The sequence below is a fragment of the Chlamydotis macqueenii genome, chromosome 4 (genome assembly GCF_036417535.1).
Source record: "Chlamydotis macqueenii isolate bChlMac1 chromosome 4, bChlMac1.mat, whole genome shotgun sequence".
Taxonomy (NCBI): domain Eukaryota; kingdom Metazoa; phylum Chordata; class Aves; order Otidiformes; family Otididae; genus Chlamydotis; species Chlamydotis macqueenii.
In genome coordinates, this window is record NC_141559.1 from 33,544,285 (window position 1) to 33,571,885 (window position 27,601).

General features: G+C 47.7%; 2 protein-coding genes across 2 annotated transcripts in view; one reads left to right on the plus strand and one right to left on the minus strand.

Moving 5' to 3' along the window:
* Nucleotides 1–18,410, plus strand: IGFBP7 (insulin like growth factor binding protein 7). Its single transcript, XM_086746554.1, has 5 exons — nt 1–498; nt 14,098–14,207; nt 15,283–15,399; nt 16,500–16,626; nt 18,171–18,410. The coding sequence occupies exons 1-5, from the start codon at nt 24–26 to the stop codon at nt 18,188–18,190; spliced, it is 849 nt and encodes a 282-aa protein (XP_086602680.1). The 5' UTR covers nt 1–23; the 3' UTR covers nt 18,191–18,410.
* The window catches only part of POLR2B (RNA polymerase II subunit B), a 19,713-nt gene continuing 10,451 nt past the window's right edge, over nt 18,340–27,601 (minus strand). The window contains exons 10-25 of the mRNA XM_086746530.1: nt 27,369–27,555; nt 26,191–26,334; nt 25,765–25,904; nt 25,536–25,647; nt 24,873–25,027; nt 24,421–24,619; nt 24,143–24,311; nt 23,579–23,675; nt 22,191–22,285; nt 21,658–21,908; nt 21,481–21,570; nt 21,092–21,199; nt 20,508–20,621; nt 20,261–20,421; nt 19,505–19,700; nt 18,340–18,612 (exon numbers count right to left, since the gene is read on the minus strand). Coding sequence (XP_086602656.1) covers nt 18,523–18,612; nt 19,505–19,700; nt 20,261–20,421; nt 20,508–20,621; nt 21,092–21,199; nt 21,481–21,570; nt 21,658–21,908; nt 22,191–22,285; nt 23,579–23,675; nt 24,143–24,311; nt 24,421–24,619; nt 24,873–25,027; nt 25,536–25,647; nt 25,765–25,904; nt 26,191–26,334; nt 27,369–27,555 — 2,308 coding nt within the window. The 3' untranslated portion in view covers nt 18,340–18,522. The remainder of the gene's footprint in view (nt 18,613–19,504; nt 19,701–20,260; nt 20,422–20,507; nt 20,622–21,091; nt 21,200–21,480; nt 21,571–21,657; nt 21,909–22,190; nt 22,286–23,578; nt 23,676–24,142; nt 24,312–24,420; nt 24,620–24,872; nt 25,028–25,535; nt 25,648–25,764; nt 25,905–26,190; nt 26,335–27,368; nt 27,556–27,601) is intronic.

Here is a 27,601-nt window from a genome sequence, read left to right on the forward strand (position 1 = left end):
GGGGCGGGCGGCGCCGTGCCGCCATGCCGCCCTCCGCCCTGCTCCTGCTGCTGCTGCCGCTGCCGCTGCTGGCGGCCCTGGTGGTGCCCGCTCCGCCGGCGGCGGGGGGCTGCGGGCCCTGCGAGGCGTCGCAGTGCCCGGCGCTGCCGCCGCGGGGCTGCCCGCTGGGCCGGGTGCGGGACGCCTGCGGCTGCTGCTGGCAGTGCGGCCGCGGCGAGGGCGAGGCGTGCGGCGGTCCCGGCGGTGCGGGGGGCCGGTGCGCCCCCGGCCTCGAGTGCGTGAAGAGCCGGCAGCGCCGCAAGGCCAAGGGCGGCCCAGCCCCGGGAGCCGGCCCCGCCGGCCCGCCCGGCGTCTGCCTCTGCAAAAGCCGCTACCCGGTGTGCGGCAGCGACGGGCTCACCTACAGCAGCGGCTGCCAGCTCCGCGCTGCCAGCCTGCGGGCCCAGAGCCGCGGCGAGCCCGCCATCAGCCAGCGCAGCAAGGGAGCCTGCGAGCAAGGTGCGGGGGCGCGGGCGGGGCGGGGTCCGGCTGGGCGGTGGGACTTCGCGGTGAAGAAGCTGGTCCCCAGTGCTGTTTCATCCCATAGAGGGGCTTGTTTGTCAAGTCAGGGACGATTTCAAACCCACCTGAAGCGGACTTGTGAGTCCCCGGAGGGAGGATGCTGCCTAAACTTGGAGTAAGACCTCGGGCCAGCCCCAGAAACGCAGAGAAACTCAGCCGCTCTGTCTTGGCTTCCAGCTGTGCTGAAACTACACTGCTCCGCTTTTCGTACTTTGCTTGCAGTTTGGGGTGCTGTGACACGGGACAAAAGGGTTGAGCCATCCCGGGGAAGGGTTCGGCAGAGGAAGATTGCAAACAGCGAGAAAAAGAAAGGCTTACGTGGATGTGAAAGCCAGGAAATTCAGAGCCAACGTTCGCTAGGTCACTTTGGTTTGAAATTAAAACGAGCAGTGATGTTAGCTGATAATTGATGCTTTGCCCATCGGTTTATTTTGTTTGTCTTTTGTGTACAGACCTGTGCAGGACTCCTCAGAAAGTGGGCTGTCACTCCTTAGAGAGTGGTGTGTCAGGGACCTTGCCTGGAGACAGCAATCTGAACACTTCGTACTAACTTGACAGGGGAAAGAATGTTTTGTTAATATAATTTCCTGTAGGCAGAAAGCAAATACTTCAATAGGCTTGGAAGGCAGTGCATCGTCTTCACAGAAATCAGAGATAGTTTGACAGAATGGTGGATATTTTTTTTGATAGAGAAGAATGTATGTGAAGAGAACAGACCCATGAAAGCTCTTTAGAAAAGACTTTAAAGAAGAGTTTGAGAAGATGTCCCAGCTCCTTGCAGGGGGGTTGGACTAGATGACCTTAAAGGTCCCTTCCAAACCAAACTATTCTATGATTCTATGCTCCTCTGAGCTGCACACAGCGGTTTGCACTTGCATAATTTCCAACCAGGAGCTCAATTCTTCCCAAGCTTTTGCTTAGGGATGGTCCTCAAGAAATAAATTGTTCTGCTGTGCAGCTGCCCCCGGAAATTCTGGCTTCTGAGGGTGGGTTTTGCATGGAGGGAGGGAGGGGTAGGACATAGCACGCAAGCCGTTTACTGAATGTCTCAAGGACGGTATTGCAGCGCCAATGCTGTCTTGGTGGAGGAGTGTTTTCATGAACACAGTATGTGGAGGGTCACAACCTCCACCTCCTCTTTCTCTTTCTTCCCGTAACAGAGGCCAAGTGTATCTTGCAAAAAAATGTTTCTGAAACTCCCAAGGAAAGCATGAAAGGCTGGGTAAGGATTGGGTTATGCACTTTGATGTTGCCCATTAAATGCCCCGCATGCTTTCCACAAACCTTGTGCAAAACATCAGGCTTACATATGCCCCGCATGCTTTCCACAAACCTTGTGCAAAACATCAAGCTTACATATTAGCCAGAAGCATTGTGGTACAGTGTTAACTCCTGGAGGGAAGGAGCTTCAGCCTTCAGGCTAATGTGGGATGAGATGAGAACAGCCTCTGTTCAGGCCTCTGTCTAATGTTTGAAAGGAACCTTTCCTGCCCAGGAGACTTGGGAGACAGTCACAGCAATCCTCAAAATTCGTGCTGCTTCTTGGCCCTGCCAGCCCAGACCGAGTGAGCAGATGTGTTTGAAAGGTGTCTGAAGTCATGCTTCAGGTGTGTACTTGAGAAGAGGGGCTGCATTCTCACTTGTCTTGCCCAAAGTCACCTGGGAGTTGGTGTCAAAACAGGTTTTAATACTCATATTGTAAGTGAACGCCCTAACCCTTGCCTGCATTTCCCTGTGTCCGCCCCAGACTGGGTGCTGGCTTGGCCTGGTGGGGCTTTGACCCAGACTATGATGAGGTCAATGCAAACATGAGCTGCTAGGCAGGATGACAGGAGGCCACTGACCCGCCAGCCTCAAACAGCTCCCATGAGACTTTCTCCATCCTCTGGTCATCACAGCAGCAGCTTCTCTGAAGAGGGTCACAGAGTGGGACAGCCACTCCATGCACAAACCACATCCCTTCCTTGGAGAAGGTCCCTTCAGGTGTGCAGATGTGCAGCAAGACACCTTTGCAGGCTGTTGTCTGTTTTTTAAGAACTTTGCTGGAGCATGTGGTGCCGAGACATTGGCAAAATGTCCCCTCCTCTGTCAGTCTGGGGAGCGCTTTTCTTTTGGATCCTGCTGCTGGGAGAGCTCTGACCCAGCATCTGGGGGAAGGGAGCAGGAGGGACATGGGCTGCTCAGCAGTGGTGTCACAACTGGCTCTTCTGAGAACTCTCTTGGCTGCATGAACCTTCCGTGTGCTATGGACCTTCTTCTGGTGATACCCATCGCTCTGTGGCTTGCAGCTGAGGCAGGGACTCAGCCCACACACGTGGCAGACATCTGGAAGTATTTCTGTAGTCCTAAGGGCCTCCTGGCAGTTAGGACTTTTGGGTGGGGAGGGGAGAGGAGATATAATCTCCACTCAGATTTTGAAACAATGGCAGGAGAGGGCATCCATCCCATCAGCCCTGCAGGACAGAGCCTCTTTCAGTATCTTTCCAGATAGGGGATAGCACTTTTCCGGGTTTCTAAAAGAACCTAAATGCTATAGGACTCAAAGAGTGGAGGTTCTGGCTTTTGCTGTTTCCCACCGCAAATGGACATGATGTCGCCTAGGGTGGGATCCTGCACAGGAAGACCACAAACAGGCAGGATCCTGCCTGCGTCAGTCATTTCTGTGATAGCTTTTGCACAGAAAGAAGTCCTTGGGGGACAGGGGACTTGGGCTTCCTGCTCGGGGCAGATGAGCGCTGAGGTGTCTGCACTCACTTGCTGGACTATTGGGATCACATCCTTTGGGTCCCACAGTGAGCAGCCTTTCAAGGCTGAGGAGAGATCCAGAAAAACATGTTTCCACCAGCGAGTCCTGGCTATGTTTGATTGCTCTTTTTTTCCAAGTGGAGCTGGAGAGGGAGGGCTTGTTTTGCACATCCTATTTGAAAGCTGGTCCTTGGGAGGAGGAAATGCAGAGCTGCGGCTGCCGTTGGCCTTTGCTGTCATCGGCAGGAAGGGCGGCAGCTGGAGATGGGGCATCCAGCGGAAGAAGGAAGCATGTCTGGGAATGGCTTATTGGTAGATGCTCCTCCTCACCCACCCTAGCACTATGGCATCTGGGGGTGGCAGGGCAGGAGACAGGACACAGACAGATAAAAATGGGGCAAACACTGCCCATTTATCTCTTTCTTGATTCCTGCCACTCTTTCCTCAAACCTCACCCCCCCAGGCAAGGTGGGAATGAGTCTTACTGCAGCCACCTCCTCTTCTTCTGCTTGAGGTGCAGGCATTGTCACAAACAATTAGAAGACTTGGGCAATTAAAATTATTTGGTTAACTGGGGTTGCATTTCATACCCTCTCTCCCGCCTTGTCTCCCTCTCTGTCCCATATGTACCAGTTATGGAGGGGGTCTGGAGGAGCTATAGCAGCTGGGAGGAGGGGCACTGCTACTGATTTGTTCAGGCAGCACCATGCGGGCATGAGTAAAGCTGCCTGGAAACAAAGCGCTCAGCTAGCGCTCATGAGGCTTAATGTGCAAAAAGCTCCTTGAGACACATATTTTTCCACCGTAAGTATGTTTCCAAGGGGGTAAAAGTTCATTAAAATGCTATTTGGCAGTATATGCTTACTAAGAGATACTGCCCACCAACTGGGAACAACTTGGATATTTCTTTGTTGTTCAGTAGCGAAAGGAAGGAGCCAGTTCTCAGCCCGACGTAATTCGTTTTGACCTTGTCCTTGAGATTCTCTTTCTGCTGCTTGTTTCCCAGACCTCTCGGATCTGATGCCTGTGTTCTTTGTACAAAAATAGTGAAGCCATGCAGAAGAAGGTATTTCTGTTGCAGCCAAAACTTCCTGTGGGAGGACAAAGGAAGACACAGTTGAGAAGAGTTTGAGAGGATGGAGATAACCCTTGCCATACGTGCAGTTGGCGGGTGCAGGGATCCAGCCAGTCCTTCCTGGAGTGGGTTGCATGTGAGCAGGACCGTTGGGAACGGCTGAAAAAAGCACCCTGCTTGATTCCCCGCTCTTTGAGGCTGCCTGGCTGTTGTCGGTACTGAGTCAGCAGGGCACAGCAGAGCTGGGGGAGCCAGCAGCGATGCCGTGGTGCTCCCTCCCAGCTGGCTCACGCTGTGCCCTCAGGCTTGCACTCACAGCTGGCTCTGGGTTTGCCCCTCTCCGTGCCAGGGAGCCACTACCTGCACCCCACCTCTGCCCTTGCGCCCGGGCCGCCTCCCTGTAGCTAGTCTCATGCAGGAGATGGATGCTGTGAGGTTTTCCAGCTGCTTTCCAGCATTGCCTTTAAATGGCTTGGCCCTTTGCTCTCTGCTGATGAATATGCATAGCTGCGCTCAGGTCTGCTGCCAGCTCTTGCAGGCAGGGCAGGCCCGGACACAAAGCAGAAACCAGCTGGCAGGGCAGGTACAGGCAGTCGGAGGTGCCACCTCTGGTGGTCCCTTCAGCAGGAGGGGAGGCCACTGTGACAGCCAGGAAGCTGCCCTTGGCTGCTGCCGTCACCCAGCTGTGTGCAGATGTTCAGAAAAGCCTCTTACGGAGTTGGTGACTTTAGTAATTTAGGTTGAAATTCATTTTGCAGTGCACGCACTGAGGCTATTTACAGCCAGCTGGGACCTGGGGCAGGAGGACCGTGGTACCCACTGCCATGCAAAGCCAGCTGGCATAAAGAATTAGGGTTGCATGGCTCAGCTCAAGCCAGGCAGAAAAACAACCTCAAAGCACCAACCCCCATCAAAAAGCTAGCAGGATTTTTGGCGTGATGATCTCTCTGAGCTGGAAAATACCAGGCACGGAGTCATTGCCTAACCAGCACAAGAAGGGATGAATACCCCCAAGTCTCTCTTATCTCAAGCAAATACCTGCTTAGAGGGACATGTTGTGACTGCTGAAGTTGCCTCATTACAGCCCAAAGGCCTTGTGCTTTGAAGTCCCTGACACTTGTTCCTGCAAGGTTGGGATCTCTGGGCTGTTCTGCTGTTGTCAGTCAAGGCTTTGCCTTTCTTTTATGCTGACTTCTCTGTTGGTGGAAGCTGAGGGTTTGCCCTGTGGTGATGAGGGCTCAGCACCTTGCAGGATCCATCCCACAGGCTACAGAGCTTAGGAACAGCAGGGCCAGGAGAGAGACTTTTATAAAGCTGACGGTAACCAGCACTAAAGGATGCCCGGTTTGGAGAGAGCTGACCTGTCCCCCCAGAGGGGTATCTTTTTGACTTGCCAGGAGCCCAGACAGCATCCCTCCTAGAAGAGTTTTTTGGCTACAGTGCCACCCGCCGGCTGTGGGGCTCTGGGAAAGGTGGGTGCAAGGCTTCTTGGCTGTCCACAGGGCTTAAAAATGGGCTGATGGATGTAGGATCATGGCTGCCCGGCTCCTATGGAGACTGATGACCCCAGGGGCAAGTACACTCCCCAAATTCCTGCCACTTTTCCCCAGCAGTGGTTTTGCTTTGCTGGTGCCTCAGTGTCCCATAAAGCTACATCAGCGCAGCAGACAAAGAGGTGCTGAGTTCCTACAGGTCAATTTTAAAACACAACACATGAATCACATTTATTGGCTCATTCCGTCCAAATTCAGCTGTTGAGGCTTTGCCAGAAATATTTTAGTTTTGAGGGTGGTTTGTTGGGTTCTTTTTTGTTTTTTTTTTTTTTTTAATTTTAATCCACTGCCAGAGTAGAGCAGAAACAGGCAGTTTAGGGAAAACTTTCTGGAGATGGCAGACGGCTGTTATCACCGACATGGCTCATCTTCTGATACAGCTGCCTCAAATTCAAAGGCTCACAACTCTTTTAGACACCAGAGAGCATAGTTCATATCAGATCATGTTTTGCAATAAATTCTTTTGGATTTATACTTTTTAATCAGCAAGTGGCTTAGGTTGCTTTAGTTCTTTCCTCTCATTCTTCCTTTCCTGGATTTCAAGGGACTTAAAAGGATATCTGCATTTTATGAGTGCTTGCTTCTTTGCTGGGGAAAGAAAGATTTAGACAAGTTTTTGCTAACTCATCTGTGATTGGAAATGGGCTGAATTCCCTAATTCTCTTGAGAAACTGGTTTGGGTTTCTGCATCAGCTGGGAGTGGGAATCTTACAGCAGTGGCCTGCTGCCCGCTTTCTCCCACCGCAAAGGAAAGCGTTGTGTCTGCAGGTGGATCTCACCAGCATTTTTGTGCTGTGTCCAGAGAGTCCGTGGCAGAACAGAGCTGCGCAGGTGCGTGGTGGGGTTACACCTTCTGTTTTGTACCACAGGGTCCTTTCAGGTGGAGCGTGGTGCGGGGATGTGATGTGATTCAGTGTGGTGCTTGCTTTCCCAGCACACAGTGAGTTGGGATTTTGAGACAGTTTCTAGGGCTGAAGCTTCATGCTTGCATTTTTAAAATTTATCTCTAACTTCAGGTTTTTCCACTGTTGTAGGACAGGCCATAAATTCCTCCTTTAAAGGCGTTTAGTTATTTGAAAAGGTTTTGGTTCATTGGAGCTTGAGTTTTTATGGTTACTGTGCTAAAATCTCATTAGGGAAGCTGTTTAATGTGTTACTCGTCAGTTCAGAGTCTTGGAGAGCACCAGTATGCCAGGGACTGTGCAAACACTGCCAGTGCCCAAGAGGATCCCATATTCCACCTGTGTGTTCATTCTCCATCATCATAGCGTATCCAAAATCACTAGGAAGGAATGATTACAGATCAGCAAATTCCTCCCCATGTTTGTTTTTATTGTTGCTGGAAAGGCATGCTGTGTTTAAAAAAAAATGCGTTTAATCCTTTGTTGGGCTGAGGTTGATTGAGGTTTGTACTAAATAGGAGATTATCACATAACAAGTCTAATCAGGTCGGACTTTTGAAAGCCCTGCTTGCTTTTCCATGCATAAATGCTGCCATGCCTTTTTTCTGTGTCTCCCACTGCAAGCTTTTCACATTCCTTCCAGGCTTTGGCTCGTGGTCCTCCTTGTGCTGTAATGAGAGTTTTCTTCGTAAAACTGAGCCAAGGTCACAAGAAGAGAAGAGGGGAGGTAGTGGCTGGGAGGAGAGAAGTTTCTTGATAGAGCTTGTCCAGGAGGTTTGGGACCAAAAAACCCCATATGCGCATCCAGACATGGCTAGGAAGCAGCAAGTTGTTTGCAGAAAGCTACTGCCTGTTTGACCCCGGGGATGGCATACTTCAGAGACTGACAAAAGGAAGAGGAGGTGGGAAAAAAGGGCAGGATGAGGGAAAACGGCAGGAGAGAAGTTAGCTTGTGGCAGTCTGCTGGCCAGGGCAGTGTCATCTCCGCTCAGAGGGCTTGCCCTTTCCCCGTTTGGCTGTCTGCAGGGGTAAGTGTGGTTATAAGCCTGCAGCTGAGCTTCAGAGCAGCCTGAGCCACACTGGCCTCCCCATTGCCCCAGCTTTGAGATTCGGATCACATTGAGGATGCTGCTGGATGCGGCAGAGTGCAAAGCCAGGCACGAGGCGTGCGGAGACGCAGCCTTTTCTCTGGGCGCAATGCCGGGGCCAGCGCAGACACATCCTGCGTGCTAGGTAAGGGAGGAAGGGCTCGGGGTTTTGTTCTTTGCAGGGCCGCCCTGTTCTCCCTCCCAGCCCATACGTAAACCCCATGGAGGACTGATAAGTAGCCATGTGAAGGTCATGCACAAGGTCTCTGAAGGCAGCGTTCCCCAACCGTGGTAGAGCAGCAGGGGTGGGATTTCCAGCTGTACTGGTCTGCTCTGCGCTGAGCCTGGTGGGGTGGGAAGCAGGAGGAGATCCATGGCAGATAGATGGTGGGCCAGGGCCCTGCCTCATCCTCATGCTGCCTCAGTCTTGAGTCTTCAGGGTGTGGGGCAAAGCTGCATTTGCAGTTGCAGCCTTCCCAGGGTCACTGGGCTGCTGAAGTCTAGGGAGGGGGCATCCAAACAGGCTTAGCATCCAGCATCTCCTTTGATCCTCTGGATGCCTCAGAGCCTCTTTCTGTAACTCCTTAGTTTCTTCAAGGCCAGTTTAAAGGAGGAGGAGAAATGCCTTCAGAAGGAGGTAAAGAAGGAGGCTTGTATATCTGCCAGAAAGCGGCAGGCAGCTTTGGGAATGGGGAAGGCCAGAAGCCGCTTGCACTTCCCATCTGCCGCTGCATCTTACAGAGCGCTGACCTGGGAGGGAGCAGCTGAGGCCGTGCCAGCTGGGATGAGTAGATGCTGCTTACGGAAGGTTTCCCCTTCTCCATATAAAGTAATTTTGAAGGGAAAATACTTTCCCAGCAACTTAGGAAGCTGGAGTGGGTCTATTTTCAGACTTGCAGGAGCTTGTGAGGGTGAAAACTGTCCAGCTTTTGCTTTGATTTGCTGTCTCACGGGGAGCGTTCCCAGCCTGTGTTTCACCCGGGGCTGTGGCACTGGGATGCAGCGCTCCGGAGGGCTGGCTGGGAACCGGGCTGGCTGGGAACCGGGCTGGAGCCCACGCCAGCTTCGGCATGCCCTACACAGCTTTGTCTGCTCCGGGTGGGGACTTCCCACGCGCACCCACCCACAGCCATACCCCACAGTGCTTAATGTCGAGCGTATTTGTGCCTTTAGTGACATACCTGTAGCCCTGTTGATTTTAGTAAAAAAGTTATTGCTCTGCATGCTGGGGACTGTTTTATTTGTGTGTGTATGGACACCGAAGGAGGATCAGGGAGGACCAGCTAACCCTGAGCTGTGGTAGACCATCCAGGTACCAGCGAGGGGCAGGTGAGTGGGCTGGGAGATGCCGGATCTCGGCCTGCTGTGGCTGAGCAGGGAAGAGGTGCCCAGTGCGGGAGGGGTGTCGGGAGCAGATGCCAAATTATAACCTCATCGAGGAAGTCACAGGCTCCGCCGCGTGCTGCTGCAGCAGAAAAGCAGCTACATAACAGCAGTAGGAACTCCTCTCCAGCTGCTGCTTTTGACATAACGCAGGCTGTCAGCTCCCTATGGTCTGCAGAAAAAACAATCCCTGCACTTTCAGGCTCCTCTCCTAGGGTGAATGAGCTTGCTGGCTCTGTAAATAAGCCCCTTCTCAGGGCAGGGAAAGCTATTTGTCTTAGGAACAATGGGCAGAGCTGGGAGGAAATGCCTGAAGTGCCTGCGGAGAGCAGCTGATCTCCATCAATGCCTGAAGTGCCTGCGCTGTCCTCTTGGCCGAGGAGCTCCTGCGCAGCCAGGCCAGGTACTGGCAAGGAGCATCCTGTGCATCCGTGGTGCCCCGGCTCGGTCCCTGCTGGGGAGCAGAGACTGCTTGGCCACGTTTATGTCTCCACCATCTTGAGGTGGGTCTCTGGTCCTGGTGACCATTTTCATCAGCAAGTGCAACCCACAAGACCCCAGTCCAAAGGAAGCAGGCGGAGAATCGTTCCCCTTTGTGGGCAGTGCTGCAAGTGGAGCAGCAAGGCTGTAGGGTGAGGGCCAGGGGGTTCCTTGCTGGCAGACATCAAGTCATCTGCTCTGTACAAGGTGGGCTTGTTATTATCAGTCCTGCTGGGCACATGGTGGCCTCATTCCCTTCACAAGGACCCCCGAAGCAAGAGGGGTGACTTGCAGGAGGGGATGTCCTCGCATCCTCTGAAGTCCCCAGCAGGCTCAGGTGTCCTCTGCCTCTCCTGATGTGGCAGGTTGCCGTGCCCCCTGCCCACCTCTGGCTGCTTCAGCGACTGTGGGAGAGAGCGTGAGTGGGACCAACACAAGCAGCAAACAGGGTGGCTGCCGTGCACCTGGCTGTCAGCTGGCAGTGGTGGGAGTCTAGCTATTGCTGTGGCCTGCCGTGATTTGACTTTAAATCTGATGACTTCTTGGCCTTTCTCATTTATTTTTAGTGGAGGAAGGAGCCCAGCTATAGAGTTTTGGCTGTCTGGATTTAAGACAGATATCCACACTGACTCTTCCCATGACACTGCTGGGTCTCTCGGGATGCATATTCCCTCCCGACCTCAGGGCTGTGCTGGATGGAGGCGGAGGCCTGTGAGCGCTCCCAGTTCACTTTGCAGCCAAAGGCAGAGTCTCACATTCCTCCTGGTTAGATCAGGATGTACATCCCAAGCTGGAGCTCGGGGCTGCCTCATAACGGCTGGGCTCTTGCCGTGCTGCCAGAGCTTCGCTGTGAAACTCTGCAGGCAATTCCGCTTTGCAGGGGAGGAGGAGGTGCATAAAAATTCCCTCTCTCTTTTCCCCTGCCAGCATTTGCTGCAGAAAAATCCTGGTGTGACCTGTTCCTGGCAGGGCGAGCAGACATCCATGGGCAGAGGGTGTTCAGGCCCTTGATACAGGGGGAAACTCAGTGGCAGAGGAGACTGAGACACTACAGGCAACTGCGTCATACAGGGCAAACGTCGCCCTGTGTGGGTGCAGGGACAGGCCCCAAGCTCTGCCCTGGGAAGGGCACCTTGCACATGGAGGGTTTTGCGTGGCCGGAGCAGAAGGCAGCAGCAGGCTGTGCTGGGTGCACATCAGCTGGAGATCCTCGCAGAGCATGGGGTGAGCTAAGCAGCTTGAGGACATCTGTTCCCACCGTAGGTGCCAAGTGCCCTGCTGTTCACAGGACACCAGAAAAGAGCAGGGCTGCGCAGGAAACAACCGGGCTGGGGAAGGGAAGCAGGGTGTGTCACCTGAGGTGGCCCCATGGTGGGGACAGCAATACCCTGGGCTGGGCACAGCCCTGCTGCTGCACGGGGCCAGGCAGCACGTTGGACAGGAGCGTGCTGGGGGTGCTAGCCCCATGGATCACCCCACTGTACTATGCTGTGGTTGTACTTGGGAGAATTGCCTCCGGCGGGGTGTTGCTTAGAGTGCAGAGCTGGGCACTGCCTGGAGATACAGATCTGGTCTGGGATGCCTGGAGCAAGGATAACTCCAGCACCTTTCCATGTGGGAAACGGTGCTGGGACTCCGATACCCCTCTGCTGACTGGTGCACAGGAGTTGATCCATGCAGCAGCACCACTGACAGCAGGTTAAGCGATACCATGAAATACAGCTGAAAGCCTTTTCTCAGCTGAGAGTCAGTTCTGTGTGGGTGAGGATCATCTTGGTTGTGATGTCTGCCAGGAAACCAGCTGGACTGATCCTTAGTTGTGGTTTTAACCCATCACCTGGGGCTAGGCGTAAAATTTCCCTGCTTCTACACAACTAGCTCCTGTTAAAAGCAGCACTGGGATACCTCTGTAACAGAGAATTTGGATGGTAGCCATCCATGGTGTCTCAGTGGCTTCTCACCACTGAGAGGAGTGGTGACTTGTAGTCACTCCTGGACAAGGAAGTCTCGGAGGAAAAGAGCAAACACTTCTCTAGGCTCACACCAGCTGCTCAGGACTAAGGAGCCACCTCGGATGGCTGATGTCCTCTGGCTGGTGTCCTGCACTGGTACCAGTGTGGATCTGCCCCCAGATCCTGAGGAGGAAAAAAGATGCCAGCTTTCTGCTGGAAGATGTTGGTGCAATGGGGTGCACCTGAAACCTGCTCCCCAGTGCCTGCAAGAGGGCTGCAGGGCAGCATGCCCATGCAGGGCTGAGTTCAGTGCATATTCAGGACCGCAGAAGGAGCACCAGGACCCAAATCTGCCCCTCTTTTATAGGGCTGGGAATGAGCCATGGTTTGTGAGCCGGAATATCCAGGGGCTTCAGTCAGGCTGGCTCTGGAGTACTTGTTCACATAGGAAATGCCTTCTGCTGATGGAGCCTAGTGGGAGCTTCAGTTTTCTGTTACTGTCTGCATCTTCAGAGCGGAAGGGGAAAATCTGCTGTGTTCTTGGAGCTGTCAATAAGCGGAAATAAACACTGTGTGCTCCTTTGGTCTGCACTTCCTATTGTGGGGAATTAATAGCTGCATTTTGCAAAACAGCCCTGCTAAGGAGGGATTGAACAAAAACGGCCATTCTTCCCTTCCTGGGATGTGGGTTACGTCTCCAACATTTCCCAGCCTGAGGGGTAAACATCTCCAGCCAGATCTGCAAAACAGCTCTATTCCCATCTGTCTTTGGAAACAACTCCCTGTTTAACCAAGGAGTTAAACCAAGTCTGCCGATGACACCAAGCTGTGTGGTGCTGTCGACACGCTGGAGGGAATGCCATCCAGAGGGACCTTGACAGGCTGGAGAGGTGGGCCCATGCAAATCTCATGAAGTTCAACAAGGCCAAGGTTCTGCACATGGGTCGGGGAAATCCCAAGCACAAATACAGGCTGGGCAGCGAATGGATCGAGAGCAGCCCTGAAAAGAAGGACTTGGGGGTACTGGTGGATGAGAAGCTCAACGTGAGCTGGTAGTGTGCGCTTGCAGTCCAGAAAGTGAACCACATCCTGGGCTGCATCAAAAGCAGCGTGGCCAGCAGGTCCAGGGAGGTGATTCTTCCCCTCTGCTCTGCCCTGGTGAGACCCCACCTGGAGTACTGTGTCCAGCTCTGGAGCCCCCAACATAAGAAGGACATGGACCTGTTGGAGGGAGTCCAGAGGAGGCCATGAGGATGATCAGAGGGCTGGAGCACCTCTCCTGTGAGGACAGGCTGAGACAGTTGGGGCTGTTCAGCCTGGAGAAGAGAAGGCTGCAGGGAAACCTTATAGCGGACTTCCAGTACCTAAAGGGGGCCTACAGGAAAGCTGAAGAGGGACTTGTGACAAGGGTATAGAGTGATAGAATGAGGGGTAATGGCTTTAAACTGAAAGAGAGTAGGTTTAGATCAGACATAAGGAAGAAATTCTTTACTGTGAGGGTGAGGCACTGGAACAGATTGCCCGGAGAAGTTGTGGATGCCCCATCCCTGGAAACATTCAAGGGCAGGCTGGAAGGGGCTTTTAGCAACCTGGTCTAGTGGAAGGTGTCTCTGTCCATGGCAGGGGTGTTGAAACTAGATGATCTTTAACGTCCCTTCCAAACCATTCTACGGTTCTAACCAAGGATTGGAGCTCTTTGGGGACAGTGGAGTTCTACATTTACCTGGTCCCTTCCTGGACTGTGCCCCCCGCCTAGGGAGAGCTCTGCCACTCTCCAGCAAGCCTCCTTTGGCTGAATATTGCACACAGGTAACAGGAACAGCAGAACATTGAATTCTGCTCGCCAGCTGTCATGGGATTTGCTGCAGATTAAAATCGTTCTGGTAAAAAGGATGCTGCAAAGCTGGCCAAGCTCTCCGTGGCACGGAGGAGTGGGTGAGACCCACTCTGTCTCCTGGGGGGTCCTCTCCTCCACACCAGCTGAGTGTCAGCGATGCACTTGGTAGCTGCACGGTGCGCAGAGGCAGCAGTCCATAAAGTCCTGCTCAGTCCCTAAGAGAACAGAATACAAACGCTGTCTTATGTCTACCCTCCATCTTGCAAGCAGATTGACTGATCACCTGAGTTTCCATCTGGGACAAGTGTCCATCAGCCTGAACAGCTTAAGGTTGGATGCATGTGTAGCTTTGGAGAGAGGAGTGCTGTGATGTGGGATCAGTCCAGCAAGCTTTGCTCCAAGCAGGGCCCCCCTTTGCCTTATCCTCAAACCCTAGAAGTGACTGGCCCCCCCTTAAAAGGCTAGCAAGGAGATGGGCTTCCAGTCACCCGGTGCTCAAAAGCCTTTCTCCCTTTTTGCAGGACCCTCCATCGTGACCCCTCCTAAGGACATCTGGAATGTGACAGGAGCACAGATCTACCTGAGCTGTGAAGTCATGGGCATCCCAACCCCTGTCCTCATCTGGAACAAGGTAAGGGCCCTGCTAGGAGCTCTTAGAGCACACCAAACCTGAGGCAGCTGAAACTGCCTGGTAAGCATAAAGGCCATAGCAGATCCTTCCTTAGAAGCACACATCTGTGATGAGGTCTCCCATCTGTGCTGTTCTGTCCACCCCCAAACATCTGTCTCTGCTTAATCTTTTCTTAAACTCTTGTTGATCCCGAGGCAGAACAGGACTTGCGTTTCTCTTGGAAGTGGCATGCGGGGGATGTCTCGTGACCTGCCGTCACCCTTCTGGCAGCCGTGACTCCAAGGTGGCGGGACACGGCTCGCCCACAACAGACACAGGAGCCACATGGGGGAGTTGTCTCCAGTAGCCAGCAGCGTGCTGGTTTTGGCAGCGTGCTGGTAACATCTGGCTTAGGGCAGGGACCAGTCTTGAGCTGAGAGGATCCCAACCACAGGGCTGAGAGCCACTGCATGGCCCCTGTCGCCTCTTCATATGCCACAGGTTTGTGGATGCTTGGGACAGGTCTTAAAATTAAGTTGAAACAATATTAGATGATTGATTAAGAATATTACAGAGAAAAAAAAAAACTAGATTGGCCAGAGATTGCTCTGTTCTGAGACAGCGAACTATTCATAGGGGTCTCAGAGCAGACTGTTGGGGGAGCGTACAAGGTAGGCACGTTGACCCAGGCAGCATTTTCTGCTCATTTAGAAGTAGACGCCATATTTACACTGACTGTCAGCGCTGCTCTGCTTTTCGTGCCTCTTCCTCATGGCCGAGAGACTGCTCGACCTGGTGATAACAAGGGCTGAGCACCACTTACCGTATTCTGTGCTCTGGGCTCAGATACGGAGCCCTGGGGAATGACGGCGCTGCTGCACTCATCAGTGCTGTGCCCACCGGGAGGGAGTGCCTGGTTTGCTGCAGCAGAGCCCCGCAGGGCTGTTGCAGGCCCGTTGGGAAGTGGACAGGAGCATTCCAGGAGCAACATGTAGACACTTGGTTCTCTGCTGCTGCCACACTAAAAAGCCTGATTGTTGCACAAGGACTACAGTCAAGCCCCCAGATTCTTACCCCTTTCTGCCCTTCTGTTTAGATAATTCGGGGACAGTATGGTGTCCAGAGGATGGAGCTTCTGCCTGGGGATCGCGAAAACTTGGCTATCCAGACCCGAGGGGGCCCTGAGAAACACGAAGTGACTGGCTGGGTGCTCGTAAGTATTTTGTGTATACACAAAGCTGCACGAACAGTACAGTGCACTTTGGAAACAGCTCATGAACAAAGAACATTGCAGAAGACAGATGACAACAGATGGGGCATTTAGAGGAAAACCACCTGTCTGAATTAGGCATGAAGGGTAAGGGTGGCTGCTGGCTCCAGTCCTGTTTGTTGTGGTTTTTCAGCTCTGTCTAGCATGCAGCAGAAGCATGCATTCTATGATCAGAGAAGGCTAGACTTAAATAAAAGATCTCCTTTCTATATGTCATTAATTTCCTGCTGCCATTAGTGGGAAGGAGACCCTCACCATGTCTAGGAAGGAATCGGTACAGAGGCAGGGCATACCTAAGACCCACCCACAGCTGAGGAACCCGTACAGATCTGGCAGACTGCCCTTTCCTCAGTGAAGCACATCATCTGCCTGAGAACAGCACAGCGCAGAAGCCATCAGCTCTCACTGAACAGACCTCCTGAGCTACAGGAGTACCTGCAGGCTAATCCGTGATTGCCACACATCAGAGGGAGCTGCTCTGCACCTCAGTAAGGGAATTGCTAGTATGATAGCTCTGAGCTGCAGAGAAGCTGGCAGCAGGGGAGCACAGCGTAGGGTGTTGGTTCCCACACCGCTTCCAAAAGCGGAGGTGGAAACAAAGGAGAGGGAAGGGTTTGAGCCAATGATTTTGCTGAAGTGCTGACTGGATGCAGCATGTTGTAGGAAGGCTTTTTCTTCCTGCCTCCCTCTCCTTAGCAAGCATGCAGTGCTCTGACACATCTCCACACTAAGTAAACAGCAAAAAACAAGGAGGGAGCATTACAGCACACATCACGTGGCCGAGCAGAGGAGAAGAAAGCTGGGCCTTCTCCCATACATCATTGGAGAGAGCCACCGCAATCTGAGCCAGACTGTTTAAAACAGACAGAAGAAATCATGCAGTCAGTGTGATCAGGGGTTAAGCAACTGCTACTTCATGCACTCTGTTAATCTCATTATATCTTTAGCAATTAACAAGTTATATAAGATACCTTAAAACAGAATCACCTCTGCCCACGCACAGGATACTTACTGGGGGATGGGGGCTGTGTTTCTTCCCCTAGATATCTCCTCTGAGCAAAGAGGATGCTGGAGAATACGAGTGTCATGCATCAAATGCCAAAGGAGAGGCAACAGCTTCTGCAAAAATCCATGTTGTGGAAACGCTGCACGAAATAGCCCTGACCAAAGGTAGGTTGTGGTTGAACACTCAGCAGCCGTTTCCCCTAACAGTCTGCTCAGTTATTTGATCCAGAAGGACCACCTCTGTTTAATGCTTTCTGAAGAAAACAATGCACACTAGAAATAGCAGTTTAACATGCAGTTTTCACTGGGTTTGGCAAAACATTCCCAGCAAATCTCAACTGCTGGAGTTCTCAAGGGATCGTTAAATAACCCCCCAAATGCTGTGAAGTACTGGAGATTAAGATGCCAAATTAAAAACACCTTTTGGGGTTTTTACAAAGCAACTTTCAGTGGTTTTCCAGCCCTAAATGTGTATCGTCCTTTCAGCCCTCTCTGGATGCTTCCAGACCTGCCTGTCTGTCCTAGGAGCAGTATTGGCACAACCAGACCCAAGGCCAAGGGAGAACTTCAAACATTTAAATTCCTGCCAAGTCCCTGCACCTCCTTATTCTTCCCCATCCTGGAAACATCCCAGTCCCTGCCATTCTGTTCGCATGCTGGAGTGTCAAACTGAGGAGGGGACAGATATGCCACAGCAGGCCTTTAGGCAGGACCTGAGGCCTTTACACTCCAGCCCAGGTCTTCTTTGGCAGACTGTATGCAAAGCTGATGGCAAACCAACCACCCTCATTCCAGCAGCAGAGAGGATGGCTTAGTACCATGGCTGCACGTGCTTTGGAATAAATCTGGAGAGCTGGAACAGCAACTGTGACCATGCTAGAGGCAGAGGCACTGGGAACAGAGCATCCAGCTACAGAATACTGTCATGCCCAAATCCACTTCCAGACATAGTCCTTAGGTTTAATCCCAGTAGCTTTATCCAAGTGATACAGCCTTGACTTTCTGTATCCTTAGATCCCCAAATAGCTGAAAGACTTCCTTTAGGAGACTATTAACAGTGCCTGGTATTGAAATAAGAGCATGAAATAAATCCCTGTATCACTTACGGAAGCTTGCTAAAGGTTTTTAGCCAGTCTTTAATCTCTTTTCAAACATCTTATATATGGATGTGAATAAAATTGAGTTTTACTGAGTCACGCCACGAGCAGCACAGTTACACCCCAGAATAGATGTTCACTCCTCCTCTCACAGTAACTCTACTGCGAGGCTGTACTACCGTGAATATTGCCTCCTGGTTTATTTCTTATGCGCACACCACGTTACAGCTGTTTCTTTTCAGCCGTAGGGAAGTTCTCAAGGAAGCATGCTGTAGCTAAGCAATAAGCTGGCAGCCCAGGATTACTTAAAGGAAATTGATAATGTTAATGGAACAAACTGTCAGACATAACAGGCTCCTCCATAGCTACACACTACGTGGTTGGGGAGTTGGTGTCCCATGTCCAGGTGATCTCAGCACAGAAAAATGCCATCTATTACCATCCCCCTGCTGCTGTAGTCCTGCAGTAGGAAGGAAGGAGGGGGTGAGGACCGAGTCATCAGGTTGCAGCCTCAGCTAACTCACTCACGTGATATTCACACATATATCACTCAAGTTGTGATACTGCCCCTTGGAACGGTACAGAGTGTAACATGTTTTTGTTTTTCCACAGATGATGGCGCAGAGCTGTGATATGAGGACTTTCACTTATGCACAATTTTATACTAGTATTTTGGAAAGCTGCACCCTCTGGCTTTTTCTAGCTCACTAATCATTCCCTCTTAACTCCCTTATTCTTTGATTACCAATTTGCTTGCACATTTCTTTCACAGACACATAAATAAAGAGATTCACAAGTTTGATTACAAATTTTAATTCTATTTACAGGAAATAAACATACTTTTGAACAGCACATATTAGATGAGTAAAACTATTTTAAATGCAACCTACAGAAAATGAAACAAAACCTGAGCACTTCGGCCTCATCACTAAAAAAAAAATAAAAACCAAGCTCTTTTTAAAGACTAAACACTCATCATGCGAGGTGCAATACTCATAGACATCAGTTCTTGGAAGAGGAGTTTGCAGGCATAGGGCATCCGAACCAAAGATATCTGGAAAAAGATTTCAAAAGGCTTGTGATAAGCACTCCTAAAGCATCCGCTTCCACCACCCTCTACACAAATAGCTTGTCAAGTTTTTGGCTCAAAAGCAAATCTGAAGTTATGCATGAAAGCATTTAACAAGAATTGCTCACGGACAGTAACAAAGCAAAAGGGAAGCTAGAGACTCTCTGTAGAGACTATACAGCAGCTATCCAGAACACATTTTTAATAATAAAAGCTGCAGCCAAGGGATCTGATCTTAAACAAGAGCCATTTAACAAGGGAACACGTGCATAGCAAAGCGTGCCCGATGTGCAGTAAATGCAGTCAAGATTTGCAGCAGAGATCTCTTCAGTAACCCCAATGCCAGGTTGCAGCAGTCAGTTCCTAGCACAAGCCTGTGTAAGGCAACTATTTCTATCTCTGCTGCCACTGTCCTTTGACGTAGCTCTGTAACCATGCACACACTAGAGTGCTTTTTTTTTTTTTTTTTTTTTTTTTTGAAAAAGGGCAACACAAAAGATCTCCCATGGGGACCCAGCTCTGCAAGCACAAAATCTTCATTGGGACAGTCACAAGGGTGATGGCTCTAAATTCCTGTGATTCTGAGTTTTGCTTCTAAAAATAAGCTCTCAAGCATTTACTTTTAAAGTCTCTGAAAACCCTGCACTGCAAAATACTTGCAGCATTTCCTGCCAAGTGACAAGCTAACACTGTAAAAATTAATAGGGAAACATCCAAATTAACTAGGACACTATAAACACTTAAAACAGTTATGAAACTAAAATAGCAATTGTTCTAGTGCTTCTTTAAATATTTACTTCCCTATCCTCCCGTTCACCCGAGTGGTATTTCCTCTTACCCACAAAGAGAAACATTGGCTGATGAAAACCACACGTACCTGAGTTTTATTACGGCATCCCCGGCATTCATAGGTGTGAGTCCTTGTGTTTGCGATCGCCATGATTCCACAGAGGTTACAGACATGGACTTGGTATGGGTCTGAAGCTTCAAACAATCTTTCCCTCAAGAACTGGGCTGCTCCATGAGCAATCTGGCAATCTCGTTCCATTTCTCCAAAACGAAGGCCACCATCACTGAAAAATGGAAAAGAAAAGAAGAAAAAACCTCAACTTCTGAGTTCACTGGCAAAATCAATCAGATCTTGTTGGTGGAACAAGTAACTTATGAGAAACACAACCGTAGTATTACAAGGCAGGAGTAAAGCTGTGCATTAATTTTCCTTAACACCTCAGAATAAAACTGTTCGGGAGAATGCAGACACAATGGTTTGGAACTGCTACTGAGAATTTCTAAAGCAGATGGCAGACAGCTAACAGCCACAGCACAACCACTGGCATCACTGATGGGCTCTGCTTTGGCCAGCAGTGGATCTGTTGGAGCCAGCTGTAAGTGGCTGTGTCCAGCACAGGGCAACCCCAGTCCTTTATCAGAGAGGCCACCCCAGCAGCACTTCCTGCTACCAAAATGTTCACACCTACGCTCAAGACATCATCTTGACCCAAATATATGAGAATGGCTGGTTAATTGGGGTGAGCTATTAAGTTCTAGCTGCAAAGTTGAGGCAGCTTGTTTTTAGGGCTAAAAACTTCACAGCAAAATAAAACACTGTCTAGAAACTAATAAACGTCCTTACCGAGATCTACCTTCCATGGGCTGTCTGTTAAGTATCTGGATTGGCCCTCTTGCACGAGAATGGATTTTGTCATCTACCATGTGCTTCAACCGCTGATAATATGTAGGACCAATGAAGATCTGTGATGTGATTTTCCGACCAGTGAAGCCGTTGTAGAGGACCTGAAGTAGTCAATGCAACCACTGAATCCTTACTATCCATCAAACATACACTAAAAAGATACAGTGAATTCATATTTTGGTTATACCTCATTTCCTCTTAGATGATAGCCATAATCTGATAAAAGATTAGAAATCTTCTGCACATTAACAGCATCATTAAATGGTGTAGCATCACCAATTTCTCCCTTGTTTGCAGACACCTACAGAGAACAAATTTGCAAAAGCTTGTCAGATTTCTGAAGGACTGGTCAGACAACATGAAGCTATTTCAAACAGTTTTAATGGCAGAACTTGAGATTCCATACCCATGACAGTACCTTATCTTGCTTTGTTTATCAACTGCACAATTTACTGCGAGCTTTTTAAAAATACGCAGTATCAACAATTTAGCTACTCCTTTTTCTAGGCCACAGGAAATGTTTGGAATAAAAACAACAGATGAGACAGCACACTAAGTCTGACTTACTGGAGAAAATTTACAGGAGTGTAGGTCTTCCCCAAGAAACCCACTTTCACTATCAAGTAACGTGTAGAACAATCTTTATTTTTTAGTGAATTAACACCTATCAGGGACTAGTATCTTTACCACCCCTTCTTCCCCCAGAAAAACCCCCAACCAACCATTTTAATTCATACTGCTGAGACATGCAGCATAAAAGATTCTTCTTACCTTCCCCTGAAGACACTCAATCAAGTGGCCAATGGTCATGCGGGAAGGGATGGCATGGGGGTTGATAATTATATCAGGTGTGATGCCTTCACAGGTAAAGGGCATATCCTAGAGCAGGGAAACAGAAGATCAGCTGTGAGAAAAGCAGTTCCACGGATTCAGATGAAATCTTTTGAAGGATTTCAAAAGCACTGAAGTACCATAAAAGAAGCAGCCGTGTCCCTTTCTAAACATATTTTAGCTAAATTTAAGTAAATATATTGCACCCTAGTAGATACTTCACAGACAACTCAAGGCAGTTCCAATGCTAACATCAGAGATAAAATGTTTAAAAAAAAAAAAAAAAAAAAAAGGCAAAAAGCACCCACAAAAAAAAAAAACCCCACTACCTCTTGCCTGTACTGGATACCACAGGTTCCTTTCTGACCATGTCTGCTGGCAAATTTATCTCCAATTTGTGGGATTCTTACAGAGCGTACCTATAAGCCATAGGAAATATTCAACTGGGTAACTTAAATACAGAACAAAAATGACTAAAAGTAGAAAGCATACACATCACTGCTCACCCTAATCTTGCAGAACTTGTATCCTTCCTGGTTAAGGGTTACCATGACCTGATCTACAATACCAGTCTCACTAGTTCGCAGAAAAGTGCTGCAGTCTCTCTTTGTGAAACGTCTGTTAGTGCTTTCCAGTTCATCTTCATTTTCTGGCAGAGTTACTGTTTTGCCGATGATGACATCGTCCCCAGACACACGTACCCCAGGTGCTATCAAGCCATCATCATCAAGTTTGTCATAAATTGCATGTCTCATACCTTGGGAAAAAAGGAAAAAAGTAGACACCCAAATTTTTCAACATATTGACTTTGATGCTCTGTAGAAATCCAACAAGTCTGCTTGCAACTTCAGACTATTGCTGAAACGTCTAAAGATAACTTTATGTGAGTATCTCAGCTGATGTATTTTGCTATTAGTGCAGATTTTTCTGCTATTTTATATGTACCAAAATAAAAACTAATTGAGTTCAACAACATTAACAACCTTGCCCACAAAAAAATATTGTAAAACCTCAGGCTTCATACACTCCTGTGTCTTACCTTGGCAAGTTTCACGTGTAGGCTTTTCAAAAACTTCCTCTTGGTCATACCCTTTTTTGGACTCTTGCTCTTTGTATGAGCGATAGAACACAGATCTGAAACAAAGTTATAAAGTCTTATCCAGTGAAACCAGCATATTTTTTCCTCATCTGTACATCTCAATTTCACTGTAAACACCCTTTTATCGTATATTATGGCTACTGTTACTAGCAACAACTGAAACAAATAACATTCACAAGCCACACAGCTTCTCCTCTAAAGTCTTGTTAATCTGTCCATCACTGAGGAGGGGAAAACAAAAAAAAAAACCAAACACCCCATCAACCAAACAAAACACAGATTCAGGTGGCATTTTTATGGTCACTTTTCAGATATTGCCACATATAACATGCTAATTTTTTATGAACTGCAGAGACCTTCAGATCTGTTTGACATCTCAAAAGTAGTAATTATTCCTAAAGATTATTCACATCTTCATCATACCATTTCTCAGATTACTTTTCTCCTTATATGTGCCATTTTGCAAGCATTTTTAGGCTTCCACTGCTACCTTGCAGTGCCGAACTCAATACAACTTAACTGCAGTGGAAACTTTAATTTATATAGGCTTCTTTCTGGGGCTTTAGGGGGTTTTGTTTGCCGTCTCATTTGCCAGCACACAAAAGCCACAGCCTTTCAGACAAATATTATTCACATTTAATTGCTCCCGTGCACACAGGAGGGTCTATAAAATCTTCACATGAGCCATAAAACTAATAATCTCATACTTATTCTACATTGGAAGGCAGTGGATCCAAGATACAAAGCACATACTTCTTGGGCTCAAATTAGACAAATGAAAATGAACAAAACTAGAAACCCATTGACCAGCTACACAGCTAAGCATAGCCATCTAAAAACTATAATGCACAAAGTCACATCAGTTGCCAGTTCTCCCAACAGCAGTTCCTACTGAGAAAAGGAACATGCCAGTCCTCACTGGTAGCAACTGTTACGCTACTAAAGACAAGACTATATTGCAAAGCTGCAGTATTGACATTAAAGAGTTCATGTAACTGGCAAGAATTGTATTAAAATACAACAGCAAAGAGTAAAAATATTTTTTTCATTTAACCACTGTACAAAGAACAGTAAACATAGTAAATAAGACCAAAATGGAAGAGTTGGGAAGACAGAGTGGGAAGTCAGGTTACACAAAGGACAAACCATTACTCACTGTATTTTGCCAAGATACACATCCACTATTTTCATTGTGCTGTTCCCTCCACCCCATTTAAAACAAAACCAAAAAAAAGTGTCTTCCAGCATAAGATTAACTTTTATTGAGCCTCTGGACAACTCAGTATTTTTTTTTCTTCCAAACAGTTAAAAAATTTACAAAGTCTAACCTGAAAAAGCCTCTGTCAACAGCAGAACGGTTCATGATGACAGAGTCTTCCTGGTTATAGCCTGTGTATGATGCAATGGCTACAATCGAGTTGATACCTAAAATACAAAGAGCAAATACTTTGAAAGGATGCACACATGCCAGACGGGCATTACTTGTAACTCAAATAAGTTGTATTCTCTACAATGAAGCTGTTCTAGCCTTTCTGACATAAAATCTCCACATCCCACACAAAAAAAACCTAGGTGGTATCAGCAAACGCAATTTTGGGTAGAAGAGAGTCAAGAGTGACCCCTTGTGAAGAGTCTAGCAAATGCCAATACAGAAAACACATTTTTCTTCTTAGATTTTAGCAGACTATATGGATAAAGTAGTTTCAGCTGCAACACTAGCAATGCATTTTTTTCAGTCTAGGAGTCAAGCTACAAGTTAAGATTTAACCCATAATTATTTTTTAAATTACATACCTTTGCTAAATATTAAGGTATTACACACACAACATTTGTGACATACCTTAAACAAAACAGTAGTGTTTTTGTCTAATAAACGTTCACTGACAACGTACCTGCTGGTAACTCTCTAAATCGCAAGTACTCCATGGAGCGCGTTGTTACAAGAGGCTTCTGAGGATAATACAACACATGTGCCAGCGTGTCCATACGAACATGAAAGTTTGTAATGTAAACTCCCATAGCCTGTTTACCCATAGCAGACTGGTACGTGTTCCTGGGAGACTAGACAGACAAGGAAAGACCGGTATATATGTATGTAAAGCTCTTTACATGTACACCTGTGGGTTTTCTGTCAACTTTAAAAGCAGGATGTTCGAAGTGAGGCACTGACCTGGTTGTGATCAGGGAAAGGGATAATAGATGCACATACTCCCAGGATCATAGACGGGTGAATCTCACAGTGCGTGTATGTTGAACAGTATGCCACACCTTTCTCTTGCAAGTCATCTGGAGTCATTGCCAGCATCACAGTCTCTTCTTCCAGCGTATCAATGTACTCTACTACACCACTGGCCACCAGATCCTGCCAACTGAATAACCAATGTCTGAATTACTCAACTAACACATAAAATGGGTTTCTTCAGCAGTAACAAGAACAAGGATTTCCCTGGCTTATTACTGCCACTGGCTCAGTGTGATAAAAAAATTAAGCAAGCTACTAGGCAGAGAAAGCATCTTTGTGTTGCACAAAGCTTTAAACATTCCTCTCTCCAATTTGGGGGAACTTGCAGCTTCCAAGACGGAAAATCAGACATTCAGTTGAATTGCAGGACCATATCTCACCTGTAATTGTTATACTCTCGTTCCTTCAGTTGGTCAATATGTCTTTTCTTCAACAGCAACTTCTGTTTTTCCACAATTAAAAGGGGTCGACAAATTCTGCCTGCATCAGTATAGATGCGGATTTCTCGCTCACGAATATCCCTAATCATCGAGACCTGTACAAGAAAGCAACACCCCGTGAGTACAAAGTCTCAGCCTGGAATCAAAACTATGGAATACAAAATAGGATAACAAAGTTCCCTAAAAAAAAAAAAAAAAAAAAAAAAAAGGCCTTACAGGTGCTACCAGCAGCACAGAACAAACTTTAGCACTTCTACAGACCGAAGCATTTCAATAGACTATTTTCAATTGTTTTTTCAACTGGATCCTCTTTAAAAAACAAGACAAAACAAAACAAAAAAACAACACAAACAAAAAACCCAAAATAACAAAAACAAAATAAAAACCCCACAACCAAACAAACCACACACAACATCAAACAAACAAAAAACCCAAAAAGCACCAAACCCCAAAAAATTCCCAAAACAAAAAAATCCCAAGCAACGTGAAGTATGTTCAGAAAGAAACTTCCAAATAATGCTATTTGGAGCTTGCTAAGTAGTATCAAGGCATTATGCCCTCTCATCTAAAAAGACACCCAAACTCTAGAGGTAAAATTTATACCTCTGACACAATGATGTCCATCTGACGACGAAGCTTCCTTAGGGTATTCATGAGCTGCTCTGGATCCTTGTGTATTCCTACCCAGCAGCCGTTAACAAAGATCTTGGTAGCACTAGAAAGAAGGAAAAACAAACAAATAAAAACCAAACCAAACCAAAACCTCAAACCCTTTCAGTGTCGTGCAGAATAAAAAGCTTAAGTCTGTTTAGACTGTTTCATTTGCACATACTCAGCTATTGCTGCTGGAGATATTTCTTCCAGGTTTTCCATACTCCACTCTTCCAAGAATTCCAAAATTGGGGATGGCTGAGACCCCACAGAAATGTAAGCCATCAGGGCCAAGTTCTTCACAAGTCCTACTGCATGACCCTAGTAGAAACACAAAGTTAACTTGCATTTCCAAATCAAGAGATTCCCCCAAGAAGATTCGAGAACTTAAAATTAGAGTCTTCAAGGAACTGGACACAAAACATGCCATTTACCATTTATTAATTTTTACCACTCAACTACAGAGTTGACTATAAAGCTAAATATTCATGTCAGCATTTCAAATAAAAGTGCAAGTGATCATCACGAGTGCCATGGCTATAAAATGACTCCTGGAGAAAAGCAGTTAGGCATGAGTAAGTAGCAACGTAAATATTACTTTCATTACCTCTGGAGTCTCAGCAGGGCAGACCATTCCCCACAGCGTATTGTGCAGCTGTCTGGGCTTTGCTAGTTTACCATCTCTACCAATTGGAGAATTCAGGCGTCTCAGGTGGGAGAGCGTAGATGCAAAAGTGAGGCGGTTTAACACCTGCACGTAGTAAGGAATTCAGTTAGTCAAAGCTTCCTAAGTGTGTTGTTGACAGGCATCATGATATATTAGAGCAAAGGATCAATGCCATGTAGAAACTATGTACTTCAAAAGACCTAAAATAGCTCTGATTATCGTTAGCTACACTTTTTAGTTCACCTCCATTAATCTCAGTCTAAGTTCACCCTTACAAATCTGCTTCTTGTAGTATAGCTTGCTCTGATCAGGTAACTAGAACGAGTGATACTCATAAAATACTTTTTAAGCTGCATTTTCACCAGGAGGGTTTGCCAGTACAATGACACAGCTTCAAAAAGCTTAAAAAAAAATTAAGAAAATTTGATTTTGCAGCCTGAAATCTGAAAGTTTATTTAAAAAGCAAATAAGTCCCTCATACACAAAGACCAACACCACACCATCTAGGGACAGCTACCATCTTCGCCCCTTTCCTAACTTTGCTTTCCCCAAATTATGATCTCACCAGAACTCCAGACAACAAAATGTGCTAGCATTTAAAAACTCTCACTTCTTTCTTGTTTCCACCTTTATGAGAAACAAGCTCAACTAAGCAGTGCTCTGAGCTAATAAAGTCAGTGCTCCTCATCACTAGCTGTGGAATACATAACTGTTATATTAAAAGGTGTCACTCAAGTTTCTTTAACCACCTGTGAAGCACTGGAAGTTATTAAAGGAAAGGGATTCATCCTCCTTAAAGATTCCCTGGAACTAGGACTTGATCAGACACAGAAGCATATGCTCTAACAGAAAAGGTCTTTACAAGAGTTACACCAACTGTTTAGCAGTGAACACAACAGCTAAAACCAAAACCAAACAACAACAACAAAAAAAACAAACCCCGCACCAGACTCAACTATTTGGATCTTCATCCATTTCAGTTATAGAAATTTATTTTTAAAAATGGTTCTATTTAACATACAACATGCATGAGTGCCAAGCAATGTTAAAACTCCTCCATGATACAGTTTTACATAAACCTGACAAATGCTAACCCATGCTTTATTCAGCTATTGTACCTGAGATACTCCTGCTCTGGCCTGATGAGCTTTCTTCTGGTCACCCCAGTTTCCAGTTGCCAATGAATACTTCAAACCATCTGAAATAATTCTTGTTTTAATTGCCAGTTCCAAGTTGAAATCTTTCCCTCTGTCAATAAACTTTTGTGCATATATTCTCACTTCCTTCAGCAAATTCTTAAACATTCTGTAAAAAAAAGATGCCAAGAAGCATGAAACAGTACTGCAGCAAT

Excerpts from the sequence above, each read along its gene's own strand:
- IGFBP7 (XM_086746554.1), top strand. The coding sequence starts at position 24 with ATGCCGCCCTCCGCCCTGCTCCTGCTGCTGCTGCCGCTGCCGCTGCTG. Across the intron at positions 499-14,097 it reads CAAGGGAGCCTGCGAGCAAG|GACCCTCCATCGTGACCCCT; the intron begins GTGCGGGGGCGC and ends CCCTTTTTGCAG. Across the intron at positions 16,627-18,170 it reads CGAAATAGCCCTGACCAAAG|ATGATGGCGCAGAGCTGTGA; the intron begins GTAGGTTGTGGT and ends GTTTTTCCACAG.